The sequence below is a fragment of the Ochlerotatus camptorhynchus genome, unplaced genomic scaffold (genome assembly GCF_037179485.1).
Source record: "Ochlerotatus camptorhynchus isolate MF236.1 unplaced genomic scaffold, CSIRO-AGI_Acam_v1.1 ptg000353l, whole genome shotgun sequence".
Lineage (NCBI taxonomy): Eukaryota > Metazoa > Arthropoda > Insecta > Diptera > Culicidae > Ochlerotatus > Ochlerotatus camptorhynchus.
In genome coordinates, this window is record NW_027040841.1 from 1,299,469 (window position 1) to 1,325,575 (window position 26,107).

At 40.6% G+C, this 26,107-nt stretch overlaps 1 protein-coding gene across 1 annotated transcript; it reads right to left on the reverse strand.

The window, feature by feature from the left end:
- Positions 1 to 1,118: 1,118 nt before the first annotated feature.
- LOC135709182 (uncharacterized) lies at positions 1,119 to 26,107 on the reverse strand. Its single transcript, XM_065231405.1, has 3 exons — positions 26,084 to 26,107; positions 4,193 to 4,371; positions 1,119 to 2,067 (listed from the first exon to the last, which is right to left on the reverse strand). Exons 1-3 carry the CDS (start codon positions 26,105 to 26,107, stop codon positions 1,119 to 1,121), a joined length of 1,152 nt encoding a protein of 383 aa, XP_065087477.1.

Sequence of the window (26,107 nt, forward strand, 5' to 3'; positions counted from 1 at the left end):
TAAATTGATAAACAAATTTGAGGTGAATGCAACGGCCGTGCAGGTTAATCGATATATTGCATGAAAGAAAGGATAAACAGTTGGTTATTGAATATAAAGAAATTGGGTAAAAAATGGGTAAAAAATGAGTTAATTTATAAGTTTTTCATAGCATATGAAAAGTTGGCTACACGCCCAATAAGGTACAATAGTAACTGAGTCGAATTCGACTCAAAATTGTGGGTACTCAGTGGATGCGATGAACTTTCCTCGATTTTCCCTAAAAATCGGCTTGGATATCACACTGCTAATCAGATCGATTAACGAATTACTGTAGGTTTTCCGAAATATGAGTATCTTTTGTATGGAAAGAAAATGCTCTGAGTCAATTGAATTCAGTCGCTGAGTCGTTCTGATTGGCCGTGCAAGAAAATCGATGCCAGTTTTATTCCGTCTTTGAGTAACTCCACTTTATGCAATTTTGAGTCAATTTCGACTCAATTTTGAGTCGCTCTCATCGGTTGTGAAAGTTGCATGCAATAGGGTGGATATAGCAGTCATACCATGCCTATACGTTTATATCCAGAATGGCACACGAATCGAAAAATGTGTTTGCACGAAAGAGAAAGTCGATAAAGAGAATCGATCAGAATCACTTACACCCCTTTCCTTCTAACCCCCTCAATTTTAAAAATTTCGGGCTTTGAATTATCGTATTGTGCATATAGAATAAATACATTTAGGATATAGGAAATAGTTCAAAATATATGCCAATGAACAATCCTCAAAATTTTGAAAGTTTTAATAATAATTGTTTTGAGATTCCAAACCCACATGCTTTCCAGCTTCTAATGTTTGATGAAAAAAGAAAATTATAAGTTAAGGGATCTTTCTTGGATCTCTTCGTAGTTCACTTTTTAAAAAGAACTTTTAATGCTAACACTATTTATTACCGATCTTACACGTTACACATTTATGATGAAAAAGAGGTAGAGCCTCGTGTGCTCTACCGTTTTAAAGACTAAATATGCTTACATTACAAAATTATGTTACCTGTCTCCTATTGGTGGAGCTACGTGGCGTGATGCGCCACGTTTTCGCGCCAACCAACCTTACTGCCTGATTGGTCAATCCACCTATCAGTATTTTCCTGACGATTCCCCCTCTACTGGAAAGTCGTCGCCGACTTTCACGATCCTTGGCTCCTGCGGGATGAATCTTGGTTGCCTGATGTGGTGGTGTGTGTCGTTGTCCTGCGTTAGTCCTGAAATCCCTGGTCCTGTAGGTCTCTCCGTGCTGATGGTTCCCGTGTTGGTTCGTCTTGGTATCCAGAAGGGCGTCGATTTGCATGGTAAGAATGAAAGAACTGTCTTTGTAACTAATACTGCTAGGAGCACTAGTATTAGGGTTGATAATGTTCCAAATGAGAGCCAGCTAACCAGATGTAGTTGCCAGTGTATGTTGTCCGTAGTCATATTCAGATGCTCTATATGACTCCGGTGCTCCAGATTGATTTCCTGTAAGTACTGTAAAGGCATCTTGTTTATGATTTTTGAAGGAGTTACCGTTAGTCCTGTCGTTGGAAGATAAGTTTTCTGTAATACGTCGGTGTTGTTGTTGGTGTATTCCTCGTCGTTCAACTTGATGGTACAGCCAGAGAACTGGATAAGGTATGATCCTCGTAGCTCTCTTACTTGCCTTGAACAGTTTGATGTTAGGGTGACGTTGTTAGCACTCACCAATATGTTTGCATCTTCTATTCGCTTTGTGAAATTTTGTCCATATACTTTCTCCATAGGACATTGAGCTGATTCGCCATCAACCAACTGTTGAACGCATTTTCCCAACGGTTCTAGTTGTGAATTCGTGCAGATATATTGATTTCGATGCCGTTTACACGGAGTGTTGGTTAAAAAGGAATTAAGTCCTTTCACGTAGTATTTCGCCGTTAAGTGGATTCGATGGTTGTTGGAAATTACTGGTTCTATGTAGTTTAAGTGATATTCCACATCTTTGACTCGTGGAATTTTGAGCGTGTAAATAATTTCTTCCTTACCAAACAGTACGTAGGCGCTGGATATATCTAGGGTTATTGATTCTGGTTGGACCTATCCAAAAACTGATGATGGTTGGACCTATTTTCCAATCGCTAGTTTAGTCAATCTTCGCTTAGTTTTTATTTTCAAAGATCACTTTACTATCATAAAAAACTCTTTTTCTTCAATTTGCATGGATTTTTTTATTGAAAAAACTTCAAAACAATTGAGTTTCAATGTGTTTTCAAAACAGATCACTTTTCACGCAATAGCTCGTCATCATGCCTTACTTTCAAACATACAAAAAGGGAATATTTTTCACATTTATTTTTATTTTCGTGCAGTAAAATACTGCTTTAAGGTGTAAACAGCACGTTAGTACGCCATTTATCCATTGGTTTCACTAAAATGTTTGAATAATTGACGAAATTCGAATAACTAAATATGATCATGGTTGGACCACAGACAAACAGACGTAACTCTTTGAAAAAGTTGTTCTTGAAAACATAGTATCTCAATACATAGGATCTCAGTAACGACATCTCTCGGGCTTCTCGCGGAAAACTAGCATGCTCGCTAACTTGCAAACAATATTGCATAAAAGTTCTATAGAATGTATAGAAACGTCAAAGTGATCCGATGCCAGCGCTGCGGCGAGTAGTTCGCGAAACTGATAATATTCTAATCAACCGTTAAATGCTTGAACGAAGATACACAATGAAGAGTTACGTCTGTTTGTCTGTGGTTGGACCTACGCATGATGATTGTTGGACCTATATGTTTCCTAAAACGGCCGCTAGGTGCACTTCAGTTTGTTTACATCCTTCATGCGCAGCTGATTTGAAACTCGATTTCGTTTTGGCCGAGTGATCAGTTTCTTCGATTGAAAAAATGGCTAAAGAAAAGAGTTATACGGTCGAAAACCTTCAAGAGGATTTTCTTTTAGTAAGAAATAAATCACTTACCGCGTATCAGGCACAGAAAAGGTACAATATTCCGAAAACGACACAAAAATTAAAGGAAGCCACGGCAAGAAATATGGAAGGGAAATAGTGTTGAGTGTTGATTTGGAGAACCAGCTAGCGGATTGGGTTTGTATGTGCGCTGCTTCTGGCAGTCCCAAGACGGCCAAAAAGATCTTGGAAGCTGCTAAAGACCTTGCGTCACTAGTTTGGCGTAAATTTAAAGGAGGAATTCTATCGTCAGGTTGGTTGAAAGGGTAACCACCGATTTCCGAACTACCACGGAAGCACCGAAAGAACTTGTTAATATGAATTTACATTAAGCACTTCACACACACCTTCTGTGTGTGAATTAACTTGAAATAAAATGTTAACAAACTAAAAATTGCTAACTGAAACTTATTTCCGAAAAAAAACTCCTTCTAGAAAAAAAAAACTATAAAACCGGAATTAAGTTCTGATATTCTGTCATTTTAAGGCCCTAAATTCCCCGGGGGCACCCAGAACAGGCCCGGAAGTGGCCAATGTGGTCCAAGGCACTCCATTTTGTTATTGATCTTGTTATCGAATTTGGAAGTAATGTAAAGTGTCGCATGATAGGTTTTATTCCTTCCATGTCAAAATTAGGTCCATGTTCCATATACCCTGGAACTTGTTCCGGCCATATCTCCGGAACCAGTTGACCGATTCCAAAATATTCGATAGCTTTCAATGGGACCACAATACCTATAGTTTGACGTTAAAAATTTCCAAATCGGGTCAATGATTCCCTAGAAAATAAGCCCTGATGAATAGCTAATGCGTGGAAAGTGAACATTTTTTAAAAACGAAGTTAAACCCAAATTTCTTGTTTTTTTAATAGCAAATTCATAAAAACTGTATAATAAGAGTTTTTTCATGATACCAATAAGTTCTAAACAAAGTTTTTGAACAAATATGGGCTAAACTAGCATTTGCAAAAATAGGTCCAACCATCATCATTTTTTAGGTCCAACCAACATCATAATTCTTTGTTGAATAAAAACGTTTTATTAAATCATTTGTTCATAATATTTAACTTTTAATGTTATTATTAGAAACAAGAAAGGTAGATCTTTCCCCTAATCACGCTTTTTTCATAATTATATGTTGAATTCATAAAAAAAAATACGACATGAATGTTGACGTCGTGTGAAACCGGCCTAAATAGGTCCAACCATCATCAGTTACCCTAATGTGTTGTCGACTGCACCCGTTCCAAGACCACTGTTGCTGAGGAATTCCTGGGCTATGGTTATCCTTTCTGGTGAAATGATGCGGCTGCTGGGGATATTGCGTCGGGCTAGTGTGATCGCTTCTTCTATTAGTCCTAACTGATCGATTAACTCATCTAAATGAAATATCAAATTAACTGACTCAAAACCGTCAATGGTTTTATTTTGAAATCTATCATGAAATTTAACGAAAGTATTGATTGATTCTGTGCTATTTCTCATTCTAGTTTCCAGTATGCTATTTATTTTAACTTAACGGCGCCGGTGGTGTAGTGGTAAGCGTGATTACCTCTCACCCCAGCAGGCCTGGGTTCAATCCCAGTCGGCACCACCGGGATGTTCTGAGGCATCACGCCTTCCTTCGGATGGGAAGTAAAGCCGTTGGTCCCCGGTTCATGAGTTGATGGGTTGATAGGTAGGGTCCAGGTGTGGGAGCTGCCTTCCTGGCATGTCGGTAGCATTGGTGCTCAGCACGGAAAACAAGATCGACGGAAAAAAAACAAACCAAAGGGAAAAAAAAAAATATTTTAACTTGTCTGTTGTTCTGATCAATAAGAGAATTAATTGTACCGTTAATAATATTTAGATCGTCAGCATCCGGGCTGCCTGATACATATTTCCAAGCGCGACCTAAACTTTCCCATCGCTTTTGTCTAGAGGGTTTAAATTTATTGTACATTGAATGGAGTTTTTCTGACTTTACTTTTAATATTGGACTTAACATTTGTTGTTTAGAAATTTGGTTTTCGATTATTGAGTCTAGATTTTTCATTGTCTCTGCAAGTGAATTAAGGTTTATATGATGTCCAATTCTCAAATTACTGCTGCTGATTTTAGCTATTCCTATCGGGATGATTACCACCGGGTTTTTCTCCACGTTGTGTATCCGTATGTCCGCGTGTGTCCTTGTTGCCAGCAGACATAGCCTGAAAGGTCAACTTTGCGTCAGTCAGAGTGTTTGATACTAGTCTTATGGATTTTTATGCTTTGGTCGTCAGTTACTGTTTTTTTTTCGTTTTGTTCCTTTACGTCTATTAGTCTGTATCGATTTCCGTAAGGGTGTGGTTTTGCCTTTCCTTTAACCAATACTTTAGTCTTTTCAATATTTTTATATTGTCTATTTTCTAAAGGCGTCTCTGTATTTTTCGATGCAAATCGGCTGATGTTGTCCCGTGCAGTCTGTATGTTGATTTGTTTCGCGAGATTAATTTCAGCTAGATTTAATGAATCGCTTGTTCCGAAATAATTTCGCGAGGCTTCAAGTCCGTCGTACTGTGCTTTGAGTCGTTGTAAAGCGCAGTAACCAGTGCGAGTCTTTCATAGAGGGTCAGGTTTTCAACTTTGCTGCGGTTTGCTAGGTAGATTTCTCTTCTGTCACTAGCAAAATGCAATGCGATCCCTTGCGTCTCTAGAAAGGCTCTAAATCGAGCATTTCGAAATCCCGCCGCTTGATCACAGGTGATCATTTTCGGCAACCCGAAGATTTTGAAATACTCGATCAGTGTTTCTTGAAGTATTTCTGTTGTCTCATTTTCGATTTGAAATATTTGTGCGAATTTGGAAACAGAATCTACGAGAGTGAGGAATTTGTGTCGCTCCTTGACATAGACGTCAATGAAAACGTTTTCGAAAGGTTTCTCGTAAATCCTTCGAGCGATAGGTATTTTAATAAATGGTTTTCGCTCGTATTTGGCGAATTTACAGTCTTGACCATTTTTGATAAATGCTTTAACCTTGCCAAGCATACCAGGAAAGTAAGCGCACTTCCTAATTTCCTCATATGTCAGCTGATAATTTCTGTGGTTAAAGTAATGATGCTTAGATATAAATTCTTGCTGGTCCGCACCTGAAATTAGATCTGGTAGAAGAATATTAGAATATTGTACCTTTAAATTTTTGCTATAATTTGCTTTAATAATTTTATCGCAACTGCGTATAATCTCCACCGGAGTGAATATGCAGTTACTGGAGGTAGGATCCAAATATTTCTTTAAAATTTCTTTAAGTTCATCATCTGAAAGTCTTTCTTTGTGGAATACATGCCGTATTTGACCCGGAAAAATTTTACACATAATGTGTGGACTTTTCCTTTTGTCTGAAGTAATCCTGATTACAAGCTGATTTTGAAATTTGTTGACAATTTCCGAACCGTAGGGTATACGTCCCTAACCTCGGTCTAATATGCAGCCATCGATTACGTTTTTAATCATAACTCATCAATGAATTTACCTGCAAACGATATTCTACTGCTAAATGGTATGCTTAGATATGCTTATCATGTCGTTTGCTATCAGAAACCACGAAAAGTTGAAAAACTTACTTTTTTTAAGACAATAACTCACGAGGGAAATGTATGTAATATGGGTCTATTGTCCCCAAATTGGGTCTATTTATGGATGCAACTTCGTCCTATCTTGTTTGATCCTCAAAAAAACGCTCTTGGTAACGTTTTCTGATGTATTTTTTTTTATCACTATCACTGTTAACTTAATGCTCTTCATTCCTCAAAACATTTCTTAGAGAAAATTTTACGAAAACTACATTAAATCACTCAATTTAAAAATTAAAAATTAAAAATTTCGCTTATCGTCTTTTGACCGCAGAATATCTAAATCAGAACATTGTGATGTTCATTATACAGGTTTGGCAGAAAAAATCTCCCTTCCTGTTCGTTCCTTATCATCCAAATGCAAAACAACATTGTTGACGTTACTCTTATTGCTATATGCTGTCAAATGAATTTCATGGGCCATAGTTAGGAACATAGAAAAGAAATGTGTCCCTAAAGTTGGGTCCATGTTTTACTTGTGAAAACGTTGTTAAACAATTAAAATAAACATAAAATATTCAAACAGCAACTGTAAGTTTTACGTCTAGTGTGTATTATCAGGTAATTCCAATCAATAAATGCCATAATCAGGCCATTTGATGATCGTCAGTCAACCTTCCCATCTTAACCTTATAAGTCATGGCGGCTAAAAACTCCGAACATTGTGATATTCTCAACCAGTTTTATTACTTACGAGAGCTGAAAATGTATTGAAATGTTGTGATATAAATTGATTTGTGTGTGGTACACATTTATCAACCATCAGTGATCAATATTTTCCTTATTTTTTGTGTAATATTCCTTAATTAATTATTTATTTGCGTGATAGGCCGAATGAAAGGACTAGACCCACATTACATACCGTAACCCTATATTTCATTATTAGGATGACATTCATTCGATAGTTCTTGTAAATTGATTTCAGCGGGTGGGATTCTAGAAAGTCCACCCGCCACAACATTCTGCTTTCCCTTCTTATATACAATTTTAAAGTCATATTGTTCTAGGTAGAGTCGCTGACGTGTAACTCTTCCTGTAGCGTCAGTCAACTTAAGCTCCTTCGTCAAGGGCTCATGGTCCGTATATATTGTAAAAGGTCTTCCATATAAATATGGTCTGAACCTTCTAGCTGCAAAGTAAATAGCCAATAGTTCTTTAGCCGTGGCAGAATAATTTTGCTCGGCTTTAGAAAGCGTCCGAGATAGGTAGGCTATTGGCCTTTCCTTTCCATCTACTAATTGTGCCAAAACCGCTCCAATAGCAATATTGGAGGCATCTGTTGTTAGAAGGAAGGGTTTATCGAAATCGGGGTAAGCTAGTAACAAATCCGAAGACATGATTTGTTTTAAATTTGTAAAGGCGTTTTGAAATTCTACGGAATTGTAATCGATTGTTTTGTTTTTTCCTCTCAACTGTGTAGTGAGTGGTTTGGCAATGTTGGCAAAACCTGGGATAAACCGTCGATAATAACTTACGGTTCCCAAAAAGGATTTTAGTTCTTTCGGAGTTTTCGGCAAGGGCCAGTTCAAAACTGCCTCTACCTTATGAGGGTTCGGTTTTACTCCCTCCGTTGTCACAACGTGACCAAGGAACTAAACTTTCTTGCGGAGAAATTCCGATTTATCACATTGCACTTTTAGGTTGGCTCCTTTGAGAGTTTGCAGAACCTTAGAAATGTCTTGAAGATGAGTCTCTAAAGAAGGGGAGAAGATGATGATATCATCCATATAAACGAAACATCTAATACCCAGGTGTTTCCTTAGTACGGAGTCCATCAATCTTTGGACTAGCTAACTTTAAAAATCACGAAGTTTGATATAAAATCAAGATTGAAGTCCCTAATTTAGCTTTCATTCCAATCGAAAGGAATGAACTCTTAACTTGTATGATTGTGCCCCTGTTTGAAGCTAGATAATATTTTAATTTCTTTCTACAAATGCTTATTGGGTTATTTTATTATTTTTTTTTTTAATTTAGTTAGTTTTGGTTGAACCCATTAGGTGCCAATTTATTATTTACTCGTCATGTAAACGGATAAGAGCTTTTTCGTTATTTTTAATTTTTTTTTTATATTATCAATGTTCAATGTTCTAATCCATACACACTATATCGTGCTAATTCTTGAAAAAATTGCTAAATCAGTGTTCCCTATAGAAAATATACTACACACCACCAGTGATACAAAATATCATGACACTCACGTGACACTCGTCTACGCATCAACCGACTTTCGCTGACAGAACGTTTTGTCACGCAGTGAGAGGTAGAGCCATGGAAAACATCAATCACCAGTAATGGTCGCTGCTCACAAGCAAAACGTTACACTCGCTGCTGATGATGAAAAGCACAACGAAAACAGTGAAGACTTCTGCAGTACAATCATGAGAAAAGCGAAACGACAGAAGAAAATGAAAATAATGCCTACGCATTCCAAGTTCGTCTCGGCAGGCGCGACTGTGTGAGTTACAATCAAAGCAGGCAACATTAAACGGACGCTGTTGGGCTCACTCATCAACACACTCACAATAGCAAGCAAAGCCACCACATTTTGTTGCCGCAAACCAGCAACATTATTGTGCTGGATTTTTCCGAGCTCGAAGTTCAGCAATCCTTCCAGCAAAATAATTTTCTAGATGACCAGTAAAATGGTCTGTCAATAAAGTGACAGCCCATTGCTGATTAGGAGGAGCAATTATTTTACAGCGGAAAGGACGATTTTTTATCGTTTGGAATTCAATGTGTGCTACAATCATTCTAAATATCTTTATTTAATCTAAGGTAGTTATGTTTGGTATCATGTAAGTTTTTGGAACACAAATTATGTTAATAGTTTCTATACAATAGGTAACGGCGTCCCTGATCTGGTCATGTTGCGATTTTGTTTCGAGCTGCAAGCATTGTGAAAAAAATATATTTTATACGATTCAACGTTAAAAATGTTGCACTTACTTGTTGGTGTATCAGAAAACATAATTTACATGAGAAAAATAATGCTACAATGTAGCAAATTTGCTGCGAATATTGTAGTCAGGAATCAAACATTCGACTGGAGAAATTGAGTTTTCAAGCACTGACGTCTCATTTGACAGATTTAATACATCTTACTGAGTGTCCAGCAAATTATTTCATATTGCTGGATGGTCGGTGGAATTGTGGTTTTCCTGGAACCAGTTCAGCAATTAGTTTTGCTGGAACTAGAATCTAAATTTTGGTGTGTAACATGTCCATGAAATCTAGATTCACCATTCAAGATTCAATAAGTTTATTTTAGCTGGAGTACTTTTGAATACTTTCTGATCAACCTGCAGTCTTAAAAGAATATATGAGAGACTTCATTTGTATTTTCAAACAGTTGGAGATCTGCAGAACTTGATCAACCAGAAGTCTTGAAAAAGTATCAGAAGAACTTTACTAATATCTTCGTCTATCTGGATATCTGGAGAGGAAGGATGTCTGAAAGAATATCCTGTAACCTATGTAACGTTCCCTCAACATCTTCAAAACTCTCTAAAGCTTTACATAAAAATTTAAACTTCTACGAAGTTCCCTGAATGTATGCCAAATTCTATATATTATTTTCATTTCTCTTAATTCTAGGATTACTTCTAAAAAGACCCCCATCTACAAATATTAATTAGATCTCTGACAAACTGCAACGTTGTTCCTTAAACTGAAGCGAGGATCCCTGAAGATCTTAGAAGCTGGCTGAAATATTTTTTTAGAAAAATTACGTTTCTCGTTGATTTTCAGCAAAGGGAACGTAGAATTTCTTGAACTTGTACGTAATCCCCTGAACTATTCCAAGCTCATGAGAAAAAATATGAAGATCCCCGAACAATAATGAGATTCCCTGAAATTAAATAATTATCACATTACACTTGTTTACAGCATTTTTGAACTCGGTAAGGTGATGATCATTTCCAATACAAAATCCTACGCTGAAATCAATGCCGTGGTCAGAAAAAATTAAAGTAGAGCCATTTTTGAGATATACAAAAATTTTGATTTTTTGAATTTTTGACAAAAGTACGATTACTAAAATGTCAATATCTTTGGAACTAGTGCACCAATTTTAAATCTTTTTCTATGAAAATGAAGCTGAATAAATTAGCTATCGTTCACTAGCATATTATGTCTTAATTAAAAATTTAATTTTGAAGTCATTTAAAAAATTACAGCATTTTTTTTATTTTTCCTGCGAATTTTCCATAAAAATCTTGTTTTAATCAACATTTTTAATGGGATTAAAAGATTCAAAAAATCATTCCATAATTTATTCTTAAAGTCCATTCAAAACCGGAGAAAATGAGCCTTTAATGGATGAAATCGGTTGGAAATTGTCGAAGTTATGAGCATTTTTGTAAAACACTTAAAAATGTTGCTGAAATACAACAGCTTTAGAGTTCCTTTTCTAGGTGTCGTTGTAAGCATCCAAATCGCATGTAAAGTTTTCATGGGAGATTCTTTTCTCTACATATCAATTTGATTAAGGCATATCAGGATTTAAAACCGAGTTGATACAAAAGAAATTTATTTAGGTTTTATTAAAAATGATTGAGAATCGAATGACTTTGTCTTCGATGTTTTGAACTTGTTTCTCGAATCAGAAACCAACAATAGTCACCCATCATTGCTTCATCCCAAAACCCTTGGTAACGACGTTCCATCATCTTCATTTGTTGGTGAAAACGTTCGCCGTGCTCATCACTCTCGTCACCAAGATTTTCCGGGAAAAAATCCATGTGAGAATGTAGGAAATGTATCTTCAAAGACATATTCACACCTGTGTTCAGTGAAATAAAAGGATTTGAAATTAATTATATGTAACAAACACAATATTTTTGATTTATACATATTTTCTCATAATTTTTTAACAATTCATCGACGGCTTCCTCATAATCTGGGCTTCTGAAATTTCCTAAAAAGGTTGTGACAACACGCTGGAACGATTTCCACGCTTCTTCCTCATCTGGTGTCAAAATTGTATTGAATGCGGAATCATTGAGCAGTTTTTTGATCTGTGGGCCAACAAATACACCTTCCTTTATCTTTGCGTCATATAAATTTGGAAATACTGATTTCAAGTACTGGAATGCCGGCTCTTCTTTTTGCAACGCTTTGACGAAATTTTTTAATAGCCCAAGTTTTATATGTAGTGGTGGAAGTATTATGCGTTCTTTTACCACAAGAGGATCATTTTTAACGTTGTCTTTACCAATTGTGAAATTATCCCGTTTAGGACAATCTTTTCGGACGTAGTGTTCCTTACGAGCTCGACTGTCCCATTTACACAAAAAACACATATATTTCTGTTGCAATCCAGTCAACATGGCAACCACTTTAAGATCGGAACAAATTTTCCAATTGTGTTGATTGTAATTTATCAAATTGAGCAATAGAGCCATTGATTCATACGTTTCCTTCATATTAACGGCATGAGCTAATGGAATAGAAGGTTTCTCATTCCCTTGATGCAGTAAAACGGCTTTCAAGCTCAACTTGCTGCTATCGATGAATAAACGCCATTCAGCTGGATCATATGGCTCAACAAACTCTTCAAACAAGCCGTTTACGTCATGGCAAAAACATGCCTTGTCCTTTGTAGAATAATATTTGTCAAATTTCTTGTGACGATTCCTGTGACAAGAAATTTTGACCTCCTTGCTCAGCATGTTGTGTTCTTTCAAGCGTGATGCCAGCAATTCGGATTTCTCCTTTGATAAGTCGAGATCTCGCACCAAATCATTAAATTCGGATTGTGTAAACAGTTTTGGGTTTCTTTCCAATTCCACCTCGAAGTCTTCCTCGCATTCCTCCTTGAATTCCTCCTCACTTTTTGTAACGGTCGATTCAACAGAGGGCGCTCGTTTCCGCTTTGGATAAACAGGATACGGGACAGAACTTGAATGTGGAACAGGTTTTGTCATAGAAGCCACTTGTGGATACTCAACTGTTTTGTGACGTCCTTGTTGCTTAACTTTTGTCAAGCAGAAATAACAATCCGTTGCATGACAAAACAGTCGGCGCCATATCGTGGGCATGTCAAAGGACAAATAGCGACTGACAGATAACAAATAAGTGAGTTAGTAAGTAAGACATTAACACTTATCAAAAATAGATGAAGTAAGATAATGTCGATCAGGAAAGAACAAAGCACTACCATGCTGTACATAAATTGTTTATATGAAATTTATTCAAAAAATCAATTTACCTTGCGCCTGACATCCACCTAGCCAAGCACGTTTTGCACGAACTACATAATACTTTTGGAATCCACGGTTCGTCAAAGTCTCCAGGATCAATTTTAAAATAAAGCCTGTATGCAGTTTGCAACGAAGCAGTGAAATTGACCGATTTTGTAAATATATAGTTGCCACACGCGTAACAAAACTTTTGAGGATCATTTTTACACTTGAATTCACGTTTTGTCGTATACATCGTTAAGCAATGTTAAAGAAAGAAAGCTGTCAAATTGAGTTGGTTGCTTTAGGTTCTCGCCGAGCGGTCTCACAAACACTAGCGTAAATTATATTGTTGAAAATATCCCATTTAATTTTGCGTGACAGCTGGTAGTGTTAGTGAAATGCACCGTATGCGTACACGTCCGCAGAAAGGCTTACTGGAAGTGGTGCATGAACCTAGGAGCGGGACAACGGCCAATCTTGGAACATTCAATTTCCATGATTTTACAAAAAAATTCATAACTTCGACAATTTCCAACCGATTTCTCATTTTCTCCAGTTTTTAATGGACTTTAAGAATAAATTATGGAATGATTTTTTGAATCTTTAAATCCCATTAAAAATGTTGATTAAAACAAGATTTTTATGGAAAATTCGCAGGAAAAATTAAAAAAAATGCTGTAAATTTTTAAATGACTTCAATTTTTGATCAAGACATAATATGCTAGTGAACGATAGCAAATTTATTTAGCTTCATTTTATAGAAAAACATTCAAAATTGATGCACTAGTTTCAAAGATATTGACATTTTAGTAATCGTACTTTTGTCCAAAATTCAAAAAATCAAAATTTGGCTCTACTTTAATTTTTCTGACCACGGCATTGAACTCAGCGTAGGATTTTGCATTAGAAACGTTGGTCAACCACTAAAGTTCACACTTTTTATGTTGTTTTGTAAACTAGTGTTATCAGATCCCAACACTTAAATAGAGTTCCCACTTCTACGCACTTTTTTGAACTTTTCCAAAGCGCCCTGAGTTTCTACGAATTTTTCTGAAGATCTATTAAGTTTCTAAACAGTTCGAAAAAGTAGTGTAAATTTCTGTCACTATGATGCACATAAATGGAGCGTCACATACTATACAAATTCACATTACAGATCGTGTAAATTTACGAGTCATTTCATGGAATATTCTAAATATTGTATGCAACCATCCATCTTTGTAAGCAATATTTTTTGCAAGTTGCTAGTTTACGTAAAAAGGAAGTTAACATGCTTCAATTTTAGCATGCATGGATATTTACATCTCCATTAAAATTCATAATTTTTTGGTGTGTAGTTTTGTTAATTTCTACGATGTTCCCTGAACTTCTATGAAGTCCTTGAAGTTTTACGAATTTCCCTGGGGTTAAAGAAAATTCCCTGAACTCTTGGCCAATTGAAAGAGCCTGAAGACGTCTTATTATGCTATCGATTAAATATCGATATAATATAAATTATCGACAATGTTTCTTCTAGTCTAGAACAGTAAGAAAAGTAAACATTCATAAAAATCTATAAACATAAAAAGTTACCTCGAAATTGCTTGACAAAATAACGGTGTATAAAAAACACCCAAAATTCCTGGGAGGGGGCCTGTATAATTCTGGAGGGGGCCTGGCCCCCTTGGCACCCCCATTACACACTACCAAAAAGTAATGTAAATTTCCGTGTCCTGTGACCGACACATGCAAGCGGCCAAAATGACATAAGAATCTGTTGAAAGAAACGAGAAAATAAATTCAATCAATCGTACTTGTCGTCGAGTTGCGTATGTTTCGGTTTGGGAACATTTAATTTTACATGACATGTTTGTTTACGTTCCATAATTTACGTCAAAGATGGATAACGTCTCGTGTAAAATTAGTTATTTTTAAGTGTGTAGCTACGCCAATGCCCCTGAACCGAAACGTCAAATCCCTTAGAATCGAAACGTCAAAATACTAAATAATAATAACCAAAAGCTTTCAATAAACAAGGTCCACAAGTGATCATAAGCTATATTTGACTCTTTAATTATGATAATTACACAAAACAATAAAATTATTGCATAGTTTATTCTAGCAGAGTTGTCCCTTAGACATTAGAAGGCATTGCCAATTTATCCATAATTCGAGCCATGAAAGATTGATGTCAAATACCTACATTTCATATTCTTTATATCACAGCAAAACCACTTCATCTTGCAAAGTACCGCATTCATAACCTCACAGATGAAGTTCATTAGGCATATTAAGCACAAATACGAAGCACTTTACTGCCCAAACGTGCACCGGAAGAGAACTTCGGTCGCCAGAATGGGAAAGTGCGTTCTCTGGTTGACACCCCGGCCATCAGAATTCGACGACGTTCGAATGCGTTCAACTTCGCTGCTGGCCGCACTCCATTATGCTTGATGAACATTCACTGTCGTCATCATCACCACCGTCGTCGTCGTCGTCGTCGTCCGTGCTTCCATTATTGTGGTCCTAGTTCTGACCACTAGACTCCATTCCGGGCCCCGGCGACACTCTCTATTCCGATAGAGAAATATTGGCGCCAGCTTCCAAGACACCGGCAGACGTTTCATAGCTAGCATAGCTCCAAGCAATGCGTAGGTATGTGTGTACACACGAGAATGAGAAGAATATTTATGAAGCAAATTCCATTTAATTAAGGGTCAACTCAAGAAGTTTGCCATTCATCAGTGATGCGAGAGTGTGGCTGGCTACGTGCGAAATGTTTCCGAAATAACGGACTAGATGTCGTCGCTTCGGTTCGGTCTTCCTGCAGGAGTGGAACGCGGTCACCATCACATAGGATATTGGATGACAACGGTGACGACGACGTGGGAGTCTGTTTGCATCTCATCATTGACTACACGGCCGATCCAACCAACTCAAATTTGAGTTTCGTTCACTCAAATTCGCAAAAACTTTATCCGTAGAATTTCCAGGAAAAACTTTACTTTAGGAAAATCATGAGTGGTTTCACACAGTCTATTAGTATACTAGACTGAGTAAAATTTTCGTCGATTTTCCTCAGATTTGAGAATTTGGAGGAAAAGCAGTTTTCGCAATTCAGGTTGAATCTCATCGACCGTGTACAAGTGGTGAGTTCTACGAGATGCTGGTCATCATCACCGTTTCCATCGTTCTCACAGGTTTCCCGGAACTACTCAGTTTGAGGAACATTTTGCAAATATTTATATGCAGCAATTTGCTATTCCTGACATGGATTGGTTAACCTTCACTGTAGGATATCTAAAAGTAAGGTGCTACTGCTATGTACTTGACGAAGATAAACAGGTGCCATTGAAAAGAAGAACAATGTGAAAAATTTAGAAGAATTTTCATTAAACGTTCCCGGTTCCATCACGTCGCATTAGCGCTGTCACATTTAATGCCATTTAGCTAGGATAACACACAAGTCTACTTTGAACCGGTTTGACTATGGGGAATGCAAGGTAGCAGTGTTGCCAGTACTTAGATATCGAAAAATCTAATTTCAAGGTTGCCTGTGTTTTCAAAGCGTTTCCTTGAACTTGCTATCACATAAACAACAAATGTAAAATTTATCAAGATGGTGTTACTGTCTAGACAAAGCATCTTCTCATGGTTGTGACGAGAAAAGCTCAACAACAAGAAAACGAAACATTCAATTCGAGCAAAAGGGAAAAAATACTATCAACTGTACAACGTGTACGGTTTGTATTCTTTCGGTGAGATAGGAATGGCAAGCACAAAACAAAAGAATGAAGTCACACGTCACTCCAGCAAATGTAATAAATCTAGATTTGGAAAGTTGAAATACACTCGAGGATCAATGTGTGTGTATGTTTGTATCATTTCGACGGTGAAGACGAAGACGCCGGAAGAGTGGGGTCTACTATCGGAAAAGGAAACGAATTACGACGACACGATGCGATGTGATGGGTTGTGGTGGGAAAATTTTGCACTGTGGAGCAAGTGGGGTGGAGATGTTGTCAGTTGATGCTGAAGTGATTGTTGTAGGGAATCAGTGGCCGTGGAGATTTCTGGAATTGATCTCGTCTCACCAAAACATCGTTTGTCATTGGTTTCGTAGATGGATGGAGCATTGTTGTGACTGGAGTGAGAATGGAACTTTGTTGGCGTTTTTGAGAATCTGAAAAATGCGTTGCTTGGGCGTGGAATGAAAAATGTTTATTTAGTATGACAGCGGATTGTTTGTCTTTTCTGAAAGATTTGTTAATACATTTTTTTAAATGGCAAAGTTACTTTAATTTGCTGAAAAATTAAATCTGATAAGAAAGAGGAAGAGTGTTATTTCGTCGCAATAATCAATTTCCATCGTCAATCAAGTAGAAAAGATCAATAATATCAATAGTACCAATGGTGTTTCAATGAGATAGGATGGTAGTCATTCAATATTCACTCTGACTACAGAAGATTGGAGCTTTGTAAAAGCGTTTCAAAACAGTTTTTGACAATTCTTTCGACTGAAATTCTTAGAGCAACAGGCAGCGAACAATTGTAAACATTCGTAAAATGGTCACTCCATAAAATTTAGAGGTGGAAGCATTACTATGACGAGCACCTCAACGTCGATGCAGCAGAAAACGAAGGTGGCACGGCAACAGACCTTGGAGCACGTGCAGAAGACGACAGGCTACTGGCCCCTGATCTTCCAGAAGTTGAGGAGGAGATCGGTCGGCTGAAGAACAACAAAGCAACTGGTGTAGATCAACAATCAAGTGAGCTATTAAAATACGGTGGTGAAGCACTGACTAGAGCGCTGTACTGGGTAATTGGCAAGATTTGGGAGGAGGGGATATTACCGGAGGAGTGAAGCAAGGTGTTGTATGCCCAATCTACAAAAAGGGCGACAAGTTGGATTGCTGCAACTACCGCGCGATCACACTGCTGAGCGCCGCTTACAAGGTACTCTCGCAAATTATACGCCACCGCCTGTCACCATTTGCAAGAGATTTCTTGGGCAATACCAGCATATTCGCGATTCGGCAGGTTCTGCAGAAATGCCACAAATACAACTTGCTAACACATCATTTGTTCATCGATTTCAAATCTGCATACGACACAATCGATCGTGATCAGTGTCGTGACCGGACCGAGGTTTCCAGCCTTGGTCACGGCTACACGAATTAGCGATGCAGCTCCCACGGGTCATTTGTATATGCTGCTGCTGCTGTTTCTGTTGCTGCTGTTTCTGCTGCTGGTGGTGGTCCGTCACCTCCAAAATTTATTTTGCTGCTGTTTCTGTTGCTGCTGTTTCTGCTGCTGGTGGTGGTCCGTCACCTCCAAAATTCGGTACAAGAATGACTTCAACGAGTTTTTTTTTTTTTTTAGTTTAAATGATCTTTATTTTAGTTTAACTTGGACGATTACCATATAAATTTTTACTAAGTGATTTAATTGCTTTCTTCATCTTTAGGTATGGGCAAAATTCAAAATTTGTTTTACAGAATTAGTCCTAGACTTAGTACACGGTCGACCACCTTGGTGGGATTGGTTTGTTTTGTTTTTAGAATTTGAAGAGAAACTACTTAATACTACTATTGACAGCTTAAAACTAACCTACTCTACTATATACACTTAACCTACTATGTACAAATTGCTTATTAAAGCATGTTCAGAAAGATTGCATTTTTGAATAAATTTAGTTGTCATATCATCAATTTTGGAATCTACTTTGGGAATTTCTGCCTCTTGATGGAGGTCTGCTATTCTTGTGTCGAATGGACGATCTAGGATCATCCTCAACACTCTATTCTGTGCAACCTAGATTTTGTTCCTGTGGGTCTGAGCGCACGATTCCCACACCGGGGCGGCATTGATTTTCCACGTGGTGGCATAATCAGTAAAGGTGTCAAGGCATCGTTGGAGCTTGTTCGTAATTTCACGAGGCATCCTACCCTTGACGGCTATCGCGGTGTCATCTGCAAACAGAAAGAACACGCAACCGTCTCCTAGAGGAGGGATGTCCGACGTGTAGATGCTGTAAGGCAGTGGTCCCAGCAGACTCCCTTGCGGAACACCTGCTGGGATCGGAAATTGTCCCGAAAGGGAACTATTCAACGACACCCTGAACGACCTTTGCTGGAGATAGTTACGGGTGATTTTCACAAGGTATGGTGGAAAGTTGGAGTTACAAAGCTTGTATATAAGTCCGTCGTGCCAGACATTGTCAAACGCCTTTTCGACGTCTAACAAGGCCATGGCTGTGGACTTGGATACAGCTTTGTTACTTCGGATGTTATTCATCACCCGCACTAGCTGATGATTGGTGGAATGCCCCTTGCGGAACCCGAACTGTTCCGGAAGAAGAATGTCATGTTCCTCCACAAACTTGTTTAGTCGGCTGAGGATCAATTTTTCGAACAGCTTGCTCAGCGCTGAGAGCAGGCTAATCGGTCTGTAGCTTGACGGTAGTGAAGGGTCTTTCCCAGGTTTGCGGATCGGGATGATTTTTGCCACCTTCCAGATGCTTGGAAAGTAGTGCAGCTCCAAGCATCTGTTGAGGATGGCAGCCAGCAGCGAGTGCACCCTCGCGCTGAGATTTTTCAACTCTAGGTTGAATATTCCGTCAAACCCGGGAGCCTTCATGTTCGTACTGTGTTTCAGCGCTGAGCAAATTTGTTCCTCTGTAATCCGTTCTTCTGGAGGGACGGCACAAGGGGAGGCATCTAACGTCTGGACGCACTGCACAACCTGGTTCTCGAGTGGACTTGGGATTGTAGAGCCAAGCAAATGCGACTGGGCAATGTGCTCCCCAATTGCATTGGCCTTCTCTTCGTTGGTGATAAGCCGTTCGTCATTGACTCTAAGTGGTGGAATGGGCTTGGGGTGAGATTTCAGCACCTTGGCAACCTTCCAGAATGGTCTGGAACGGTCGTCCAGGTTCTGAACGAGCCGCCCGAAACTCTCGTTCCGGATTGAGACCATTCTGGAAGCGATCTGCCGATTCAGATCGACCATTTCGTATTTACGCTGCAGATCCCCAGTCCGCTGAAACTGGCGTCTACGAACATTTCTGGGCCGAATCAAGAGTTTGGTGTGGGAATCAATTGCTTGAAACTTACCCCTCACAGGAACTCGTCGAACGCACTCTTCGTCAGCCACGGATATGGCTTGATGGAGACCCTCCAGGGCCCGGTCGATGTCCTCCACTGTGTCGAGCGGTGGGTTGTCGTCGATGTGGTGGTCGACCACGCGTCGAAACTGGACCCAGTTGACTCGATGGTAGTCCTTCCGCTGGCACGGTGCAGGGGCCACGTTGTAGCCCAGCTCGGTCAGCACCGGTTGGTGGTCCGAACTCAGGTCGTTGACGGCAACCGGCTTGGCTAATCTGGTGTTTGCCAAGAACAGGTCCAGCGTCGATGGGTTGCCCGTCGGTGATGTGAAGGTTGGTTCGTCCGGAAACCAGACGGAATAGAGACCATGCTGGGAATGGTCGAATAGCAGGCGGCCGTTCTGGTTCTGCTGGTAGTTCCGCCAGGCCTCGTGCCGGGCGTTCAGGTCCCCTCCGATTACAAAGCGGGCATTGGTGTGGGTTATGATGGCAAGGTCGTTCTTGAACTGCTGTGCTGTACCATTGCTAACGGTACATTGCCGGGGGCAGTAGACAACGATGAACCGGACGTTTCCGGTCGATGTTTCCACCTCAACGCCGACGGCCTCGATGATGGAAGTGCGGTAGTGGGGTAGGGTGCAGTACTTGATGCCTTTCTTGATGATGACCGCGACACCGCCCCCCCTGGAGCTGGTGCGATCAAGCCGGACAATGCTGTGGTCGGGCAGCCAGAAGCTGTCACCGGTCTTGAGGTGGGTCTCGGTGAGAAGGCCCACGTCGATGTCGTGCTTGCGGAGGAAGTCTGCAAGCTCAATGTTTTTCGCCCCTACGGAGCGAGCGTTCCAGTTGGCGATCTTTATGGGTTCACGGTCCATAATTAGCGACAAAGGAGATGATAGCTTGGAGCTGTTGTGTTCTTGTTGCGCAGGTGCGCTTGATGATGATGGCCTGGGCCAACAGTGTGACGATCTCATCCGTTGACAGCGGAGAATCGTCTGTAGCTTCACCGGTTGTACCGGCCAATCCCGGAGCAGGGGGATCTGTCGATGGCCCGGAGGCTTGACCGGGTACTGCAGCGGCAGCCAACTGTTGGTTGAGCGGGAGCGGCGGCAACACTGGAATTGGCCGTGATTGGACCGGTGATAACGGAGGAAAGTTCTGCGCGTTGTTTTCTGGAACCTTCTTGCGACCGGGCTGGCTGTTGGACGAGGCCTTCTTCCGGATCTCGGCGTATTCGGCCCGCTTCGGACAGGCCTTACTCGTGGCCTTGTGGGCGGCACCGCAGTTGGCGCATGTGGGAGTGGCTTCCTCGATGCTGTCGCAGTTGTCGATCTTGTGGTTTTTGCCGCATTTGATGCAGCGGCTGGCCATGCGGCAATTCCTGGTGCCGTGCCCGAACAATAGGCAGTTCGAGCACTGAGTGACGCCACGGTGGGTGGGTTTATACCGCTCCCACTTCACTACGATGTGGAACAGTGTGCGTGTCGTCTGGAGATCCTTCACGGTTGTGGAGTTCTTCTCCAGATGGACCAGGTAGAGCTGGTCACGATACTTGATGGCCTTGCTGCGGGTCATCTTGTGGACTTCGACCGGCTTGAGGCCGTTCGCCTTAATCTCGTCCATTAAGGTGGTGGTGTCCATGTCGTGGAGCCCGCGCAGCACCACTTTCAGCGGCTTGGTGGCCTCGATGTCGTGGGAGAAGTACTCCAGCTTCATTCTGTCCAAGAGGGCCTGAACTGCGTTGAAGTGTTTTTCGGCCGGGACCATCAGTTTGTAGCCTTCCGTGCACCGTTGAATGGTGCAGCGAAGGCCCTGCTTAATGTAGAAATCCAGCTGCTCCCATAGCCCGGGAGGGAAGCCCTTCACATAGAAGGGTGGCAACTTTACTTTTTTCGGCACCGTCTCAGGGTCCGACTGCGGCTGGGCTCCGTTCTGCAGGGCGGAGAACGGATTGTTGCTCAGCAGCTTTTTTGCTGCTGATACGGTGGCGCTGCTGTCTTCAGGTCTGGGTCGTTTAGTTCCGGGAGGCCCCGGCTGCGGGTCCGCAACGCCTGTCGGGATGGGCAATGGGGTTTTCTTCTGCTTCTTCTGGGCTGGCTCGGTGGTCGCGCCGTCTCCTGGGAGAGTCTGTTTTCCCGGTAAACCGGCACTCGCGTTACCGCGCGATTTCTTACCTATGGCTGGGTCAGCGAGAGCGTCACTACACAACGCGGAGCTAATTCGACTTGCGAACGAACGAACGAAACTAGAGAGAATTCAAATCGACTGAACTGCTCAACAGTCATATGACTTCAACGAGCTTAGGTACTTCATATTTATACCTGCTAACCTATCAAAATTCTCTAACCAATGAGATTCCGTTTCCATACGGACTATCACGCTTCACGCTCACTCGATTCTACTCATTATTTATTCAACTCTAACTCTATCTACTACAATCAGCTATGGCAGATTATGCACGAGTACGGATTTCCAGATAAACTGACGCGATTGGTCAAGGCAACGATGGATCGAGTGATGTGCGTTGTTCGAGTATCGGGGACACTCTCGAGTCCCTTTGAATCTCGAAGGGGGTTACGGCAAGGTGATGGACTTTCGTGTCTGCTATTCAACATTGCGTTAGAATGTGTGATCATAAAAGCAGGGATAAACACGAGTGGCACGATTTTCAGGAAGTCCATCCAGCTTCTTGGCTTCGCCGATGACATCGACATCATGGCACGGAACTTTGAGACGAAGGCGGAAACGTACATCAGACTGAAAGCTGAAGCTAGGTGGATTGGACTTGCCATCAACGCATAAAACACAAAATACATGAAAAGATGAGGTTCTAGGGAAGACAATGTTAGCCTCCCACCCCGAGTTCAGATTGCCGGTGACGAAATCGAGGTGGTCGATGAGTTCGTGTATTTGGGATCACTGGTGACCGTCGAAAATGATACCAGCAGAGAATTTTAAAAGACGCATTATGGCAGGGAATCGTGCCTACTTTGGCCTCCGGAGTACGCTCCGGTCGAATAAAATTCGCCACGAAGTTGACTATCTAAAAGACGCTGATTAGACCGGTGGTCGTCTACAGCCACGAGACCGTAACTAAGAATTGCACCAGCTGTTGGGAGAACCATCCATCGTTCACATTGCAAAAATTAGGCGACTACGGTAGGCTGGGCATGTCGTAAGAATGTCGCACGACGACGCAGTGAAAATGGTTCTCGAAAGCGCCCCAACAGGAACAAGAAGAAGAGGCGCGCAGCGGGCAAGGTGGATCGACCAAGTAGAAGGCGACCTGCGGACCCTTCGCAGACTACGAGGCTGGCAAAGTCTGGCCATGGATCGAGTAGAGTGGATACGACTTCTTCGGACAACAGAGGACAACAAGGCCTTAGCCCGATTGCAAGCCATAAAATTGATCCAAGAACGAAAAACCGTGGAACTGTGATATTAGAATGAATTTAGAGTCTTAACATAAACATGGAACCGAATGACCATGGGACAGTCCTCCGGAAGATCCGTAAAAATTGTCCATCCATGATACTGTTTCTAGAGCTCCGTAGTTTTGTCGAAAACACTTCTAACTGTGATATATGAAAGAATTTAGGGTCGAGACATCAACATGCACCTGGATGGCCATTGGAACTTCCTCCAGAAGATCCTGATCATCCGTAAGAGTGGATCATCGATGAAACTGTGAAAAAACGGTGGTTTTTTTTTCGAAAACTCTTGGAACTGCGATTTAAGATAGAATTTAGGGTCGTGACATAAACATGGATCCGGATGGCCATGAGACTGTCCTCCAAAAGATCCGAAACATCCGTAAATTTATCATACTGTGAAACTGATCCTAGAGCTCTGCAGTTCTTTTTTAAACACTGTGATATAAGAAACCTCTGGATCACTTTTACGGATGTTCCGTATCTTCCGGAGGACGGTCCTATGGCCATCCAGGTCCATGTTTTTTTTATCTTTATTAAGGAGACTTTCAGCCCTGGGCTGATTCGTCTCCGGTACGTGTTTATGTCATGACCCAGAATTCTTTCTTATATCACAGTTCCACATGCTTTCGAAAAAACCGTAGAACTCTAGGATGAGTTTTAAACCATTTTTAAAGATGTTCTAGATCTTGCGGAGGATGATCCCATGGCCTTCTAGGTACATGTTTATGTCACGACCGCAAATTAAGTTATATATGACAGTTCCAAGTGATTTCGAAAAAACCGTGGAGCTCTAGGGTCAGTTTCATACAATGACCACTTTTACGGAATTTTCGGATCTTGCGAAGGACGGTCCGATGGCCATCTGGGTCCATGTTTATGTCACGATCCCAAATTCATTCTAATATCGCAGTTCCTAACGTTTTCAAGAAAACCACGGAGCTCTAGGATCAGTTTCGTGAATTTTCCACTTTCACTGATGTTCCGGATCTTTCTGAGGACGATCCCATACCCATCAAGGTCCATGTTTATGTCACGACCCGAAATTCATTCTATCATCTCAGTTCTTAGTGTTTTTTTTTCAAAAACTGCGGAGCTCTAGGATCATTTTCATTGATTGACCACTTTCACGGATGTTCCGGATCTTCCGGAGGATGGTCCTATGGACATCCAGGTTCATGTTTATGTCACAAGCCCAAATTCTTTCTATCATCACAGTTCCTAATGTTTAGAAAAAAGGGGAGCTCTAGGATCAGGAGAGTGGATTTACCACTTTTACGGATGTTCCGGATCTTCCGGAGGACGATCTCATGGTCATCAAGGTCCATGACCCAAATTCATTCTTATATCACAGATCCTAATGTTAAAAAAAAAAACGCGTAGCTCTAGGATCAGTTTCATGGATTGATCACTTTTACGGATGTTCCGGATCTTCCGGAGGACGGTCCTATGGACATCCAGGTTCATGTTTATGTCACAAGCCCAAATTCTTTCTAACATCACAGTTCCTAATGTTTATAAAAAAACGCGGAGCTCTAGGATCAGGATCGTAGATTTACTACTTTTACGGATGTTCCGGATCTTCCGGAGGACGGTCCCATGGCCATCCAGGTACATGTTTATGTCACGACCCCAAATATTTGTTTATATCACAGTTCCTAATGTTTTCAAAAAAAAAAAACCGCAGAGTTCTAGGATCAGGATCATGGATTGACCATTTTTACGGATGTTCCGGATTTTTCAAGGATCGTTCCGTTGTCTCCAGGATCTATATATAGGAACCATGACTGTATTCTGGCTAATTGTGAACATTTTTGCCCATTAATCTAAATAACAGATCTTGCGCCACTTGCAAAACCCTACAAACACACCTTTCAAAAAAACGTGTAACAACTCTTTTCGCTTTTTAAAAAAGTAGACGATTTTATTTTCAAGTTTTTTGCAATCAAAATCATTTAGGAACCCTAGGAATTCTGAAGGTACCACAATTTTTTTTAAATTCATTAAGAAATGGCTAAGTTGTGCCATTGCAAACTTGCCGTTACACGTTTTTCGGAGGCTTCGTACTCCGTACGTTGCACCGTATTCGGAGTGTTAATGCTCATGCTCATGCTCAAGCTCATGAAATCGGAAATCTGAAATTGCTTGCAACAGTGCATGTTTGTTCCGAAATAAAACTATTTTTTTTAAAGCAAGATGAAGAAAAACATTTACTAATAGAGGAAAAATGCTATTCTTCTGCTCTATTGTGGTTGCCATTGTCCTAATCTTCGGCAATCATCCTATTATTATTATTATTATTATTATTATTATGATTACTTAAAATGGTTTCGAAATGTCATTTCCTCTTCGCATTTTAATGCTTTCGCATCCGCAATCCACTGTTCCCGGTGACGACAAACATTTAATTATGAAACGCATTTTGAATTTCAATTAAGAATCATTCCGTACACTCGAATGCACCCACTAAGCGGATCTTGTCAGAGGCGCTTCCTTGCAGATGCTACACGGCTCGGAGCGCTCATTTTCTTCCCCAATGGTTCCAGGGAAAAACTCTTTTCTGCCAGCCAACAAACCCACCAAGGAACGAGTGCCACACTGCCACCATATTCAACAGCAAGCAAGACACCGTGGAAACACTATCCACAGTTGGGATTATCCGATTGCTTGCACTGAGTGCTCCATCCACCGGGAACGGGACCGGCACCGGCACCCGATTGCTACGCTCAGAGGGTAGCAACTATAATTAAAACATTAAGGGGATGCCCGTGGTCTTCCGGTCCCAAAGAAGTGGTGCTTTCATGCAATTTGGTTGTCTTACTGCCAGCTGGCTGGCGGGAGACAT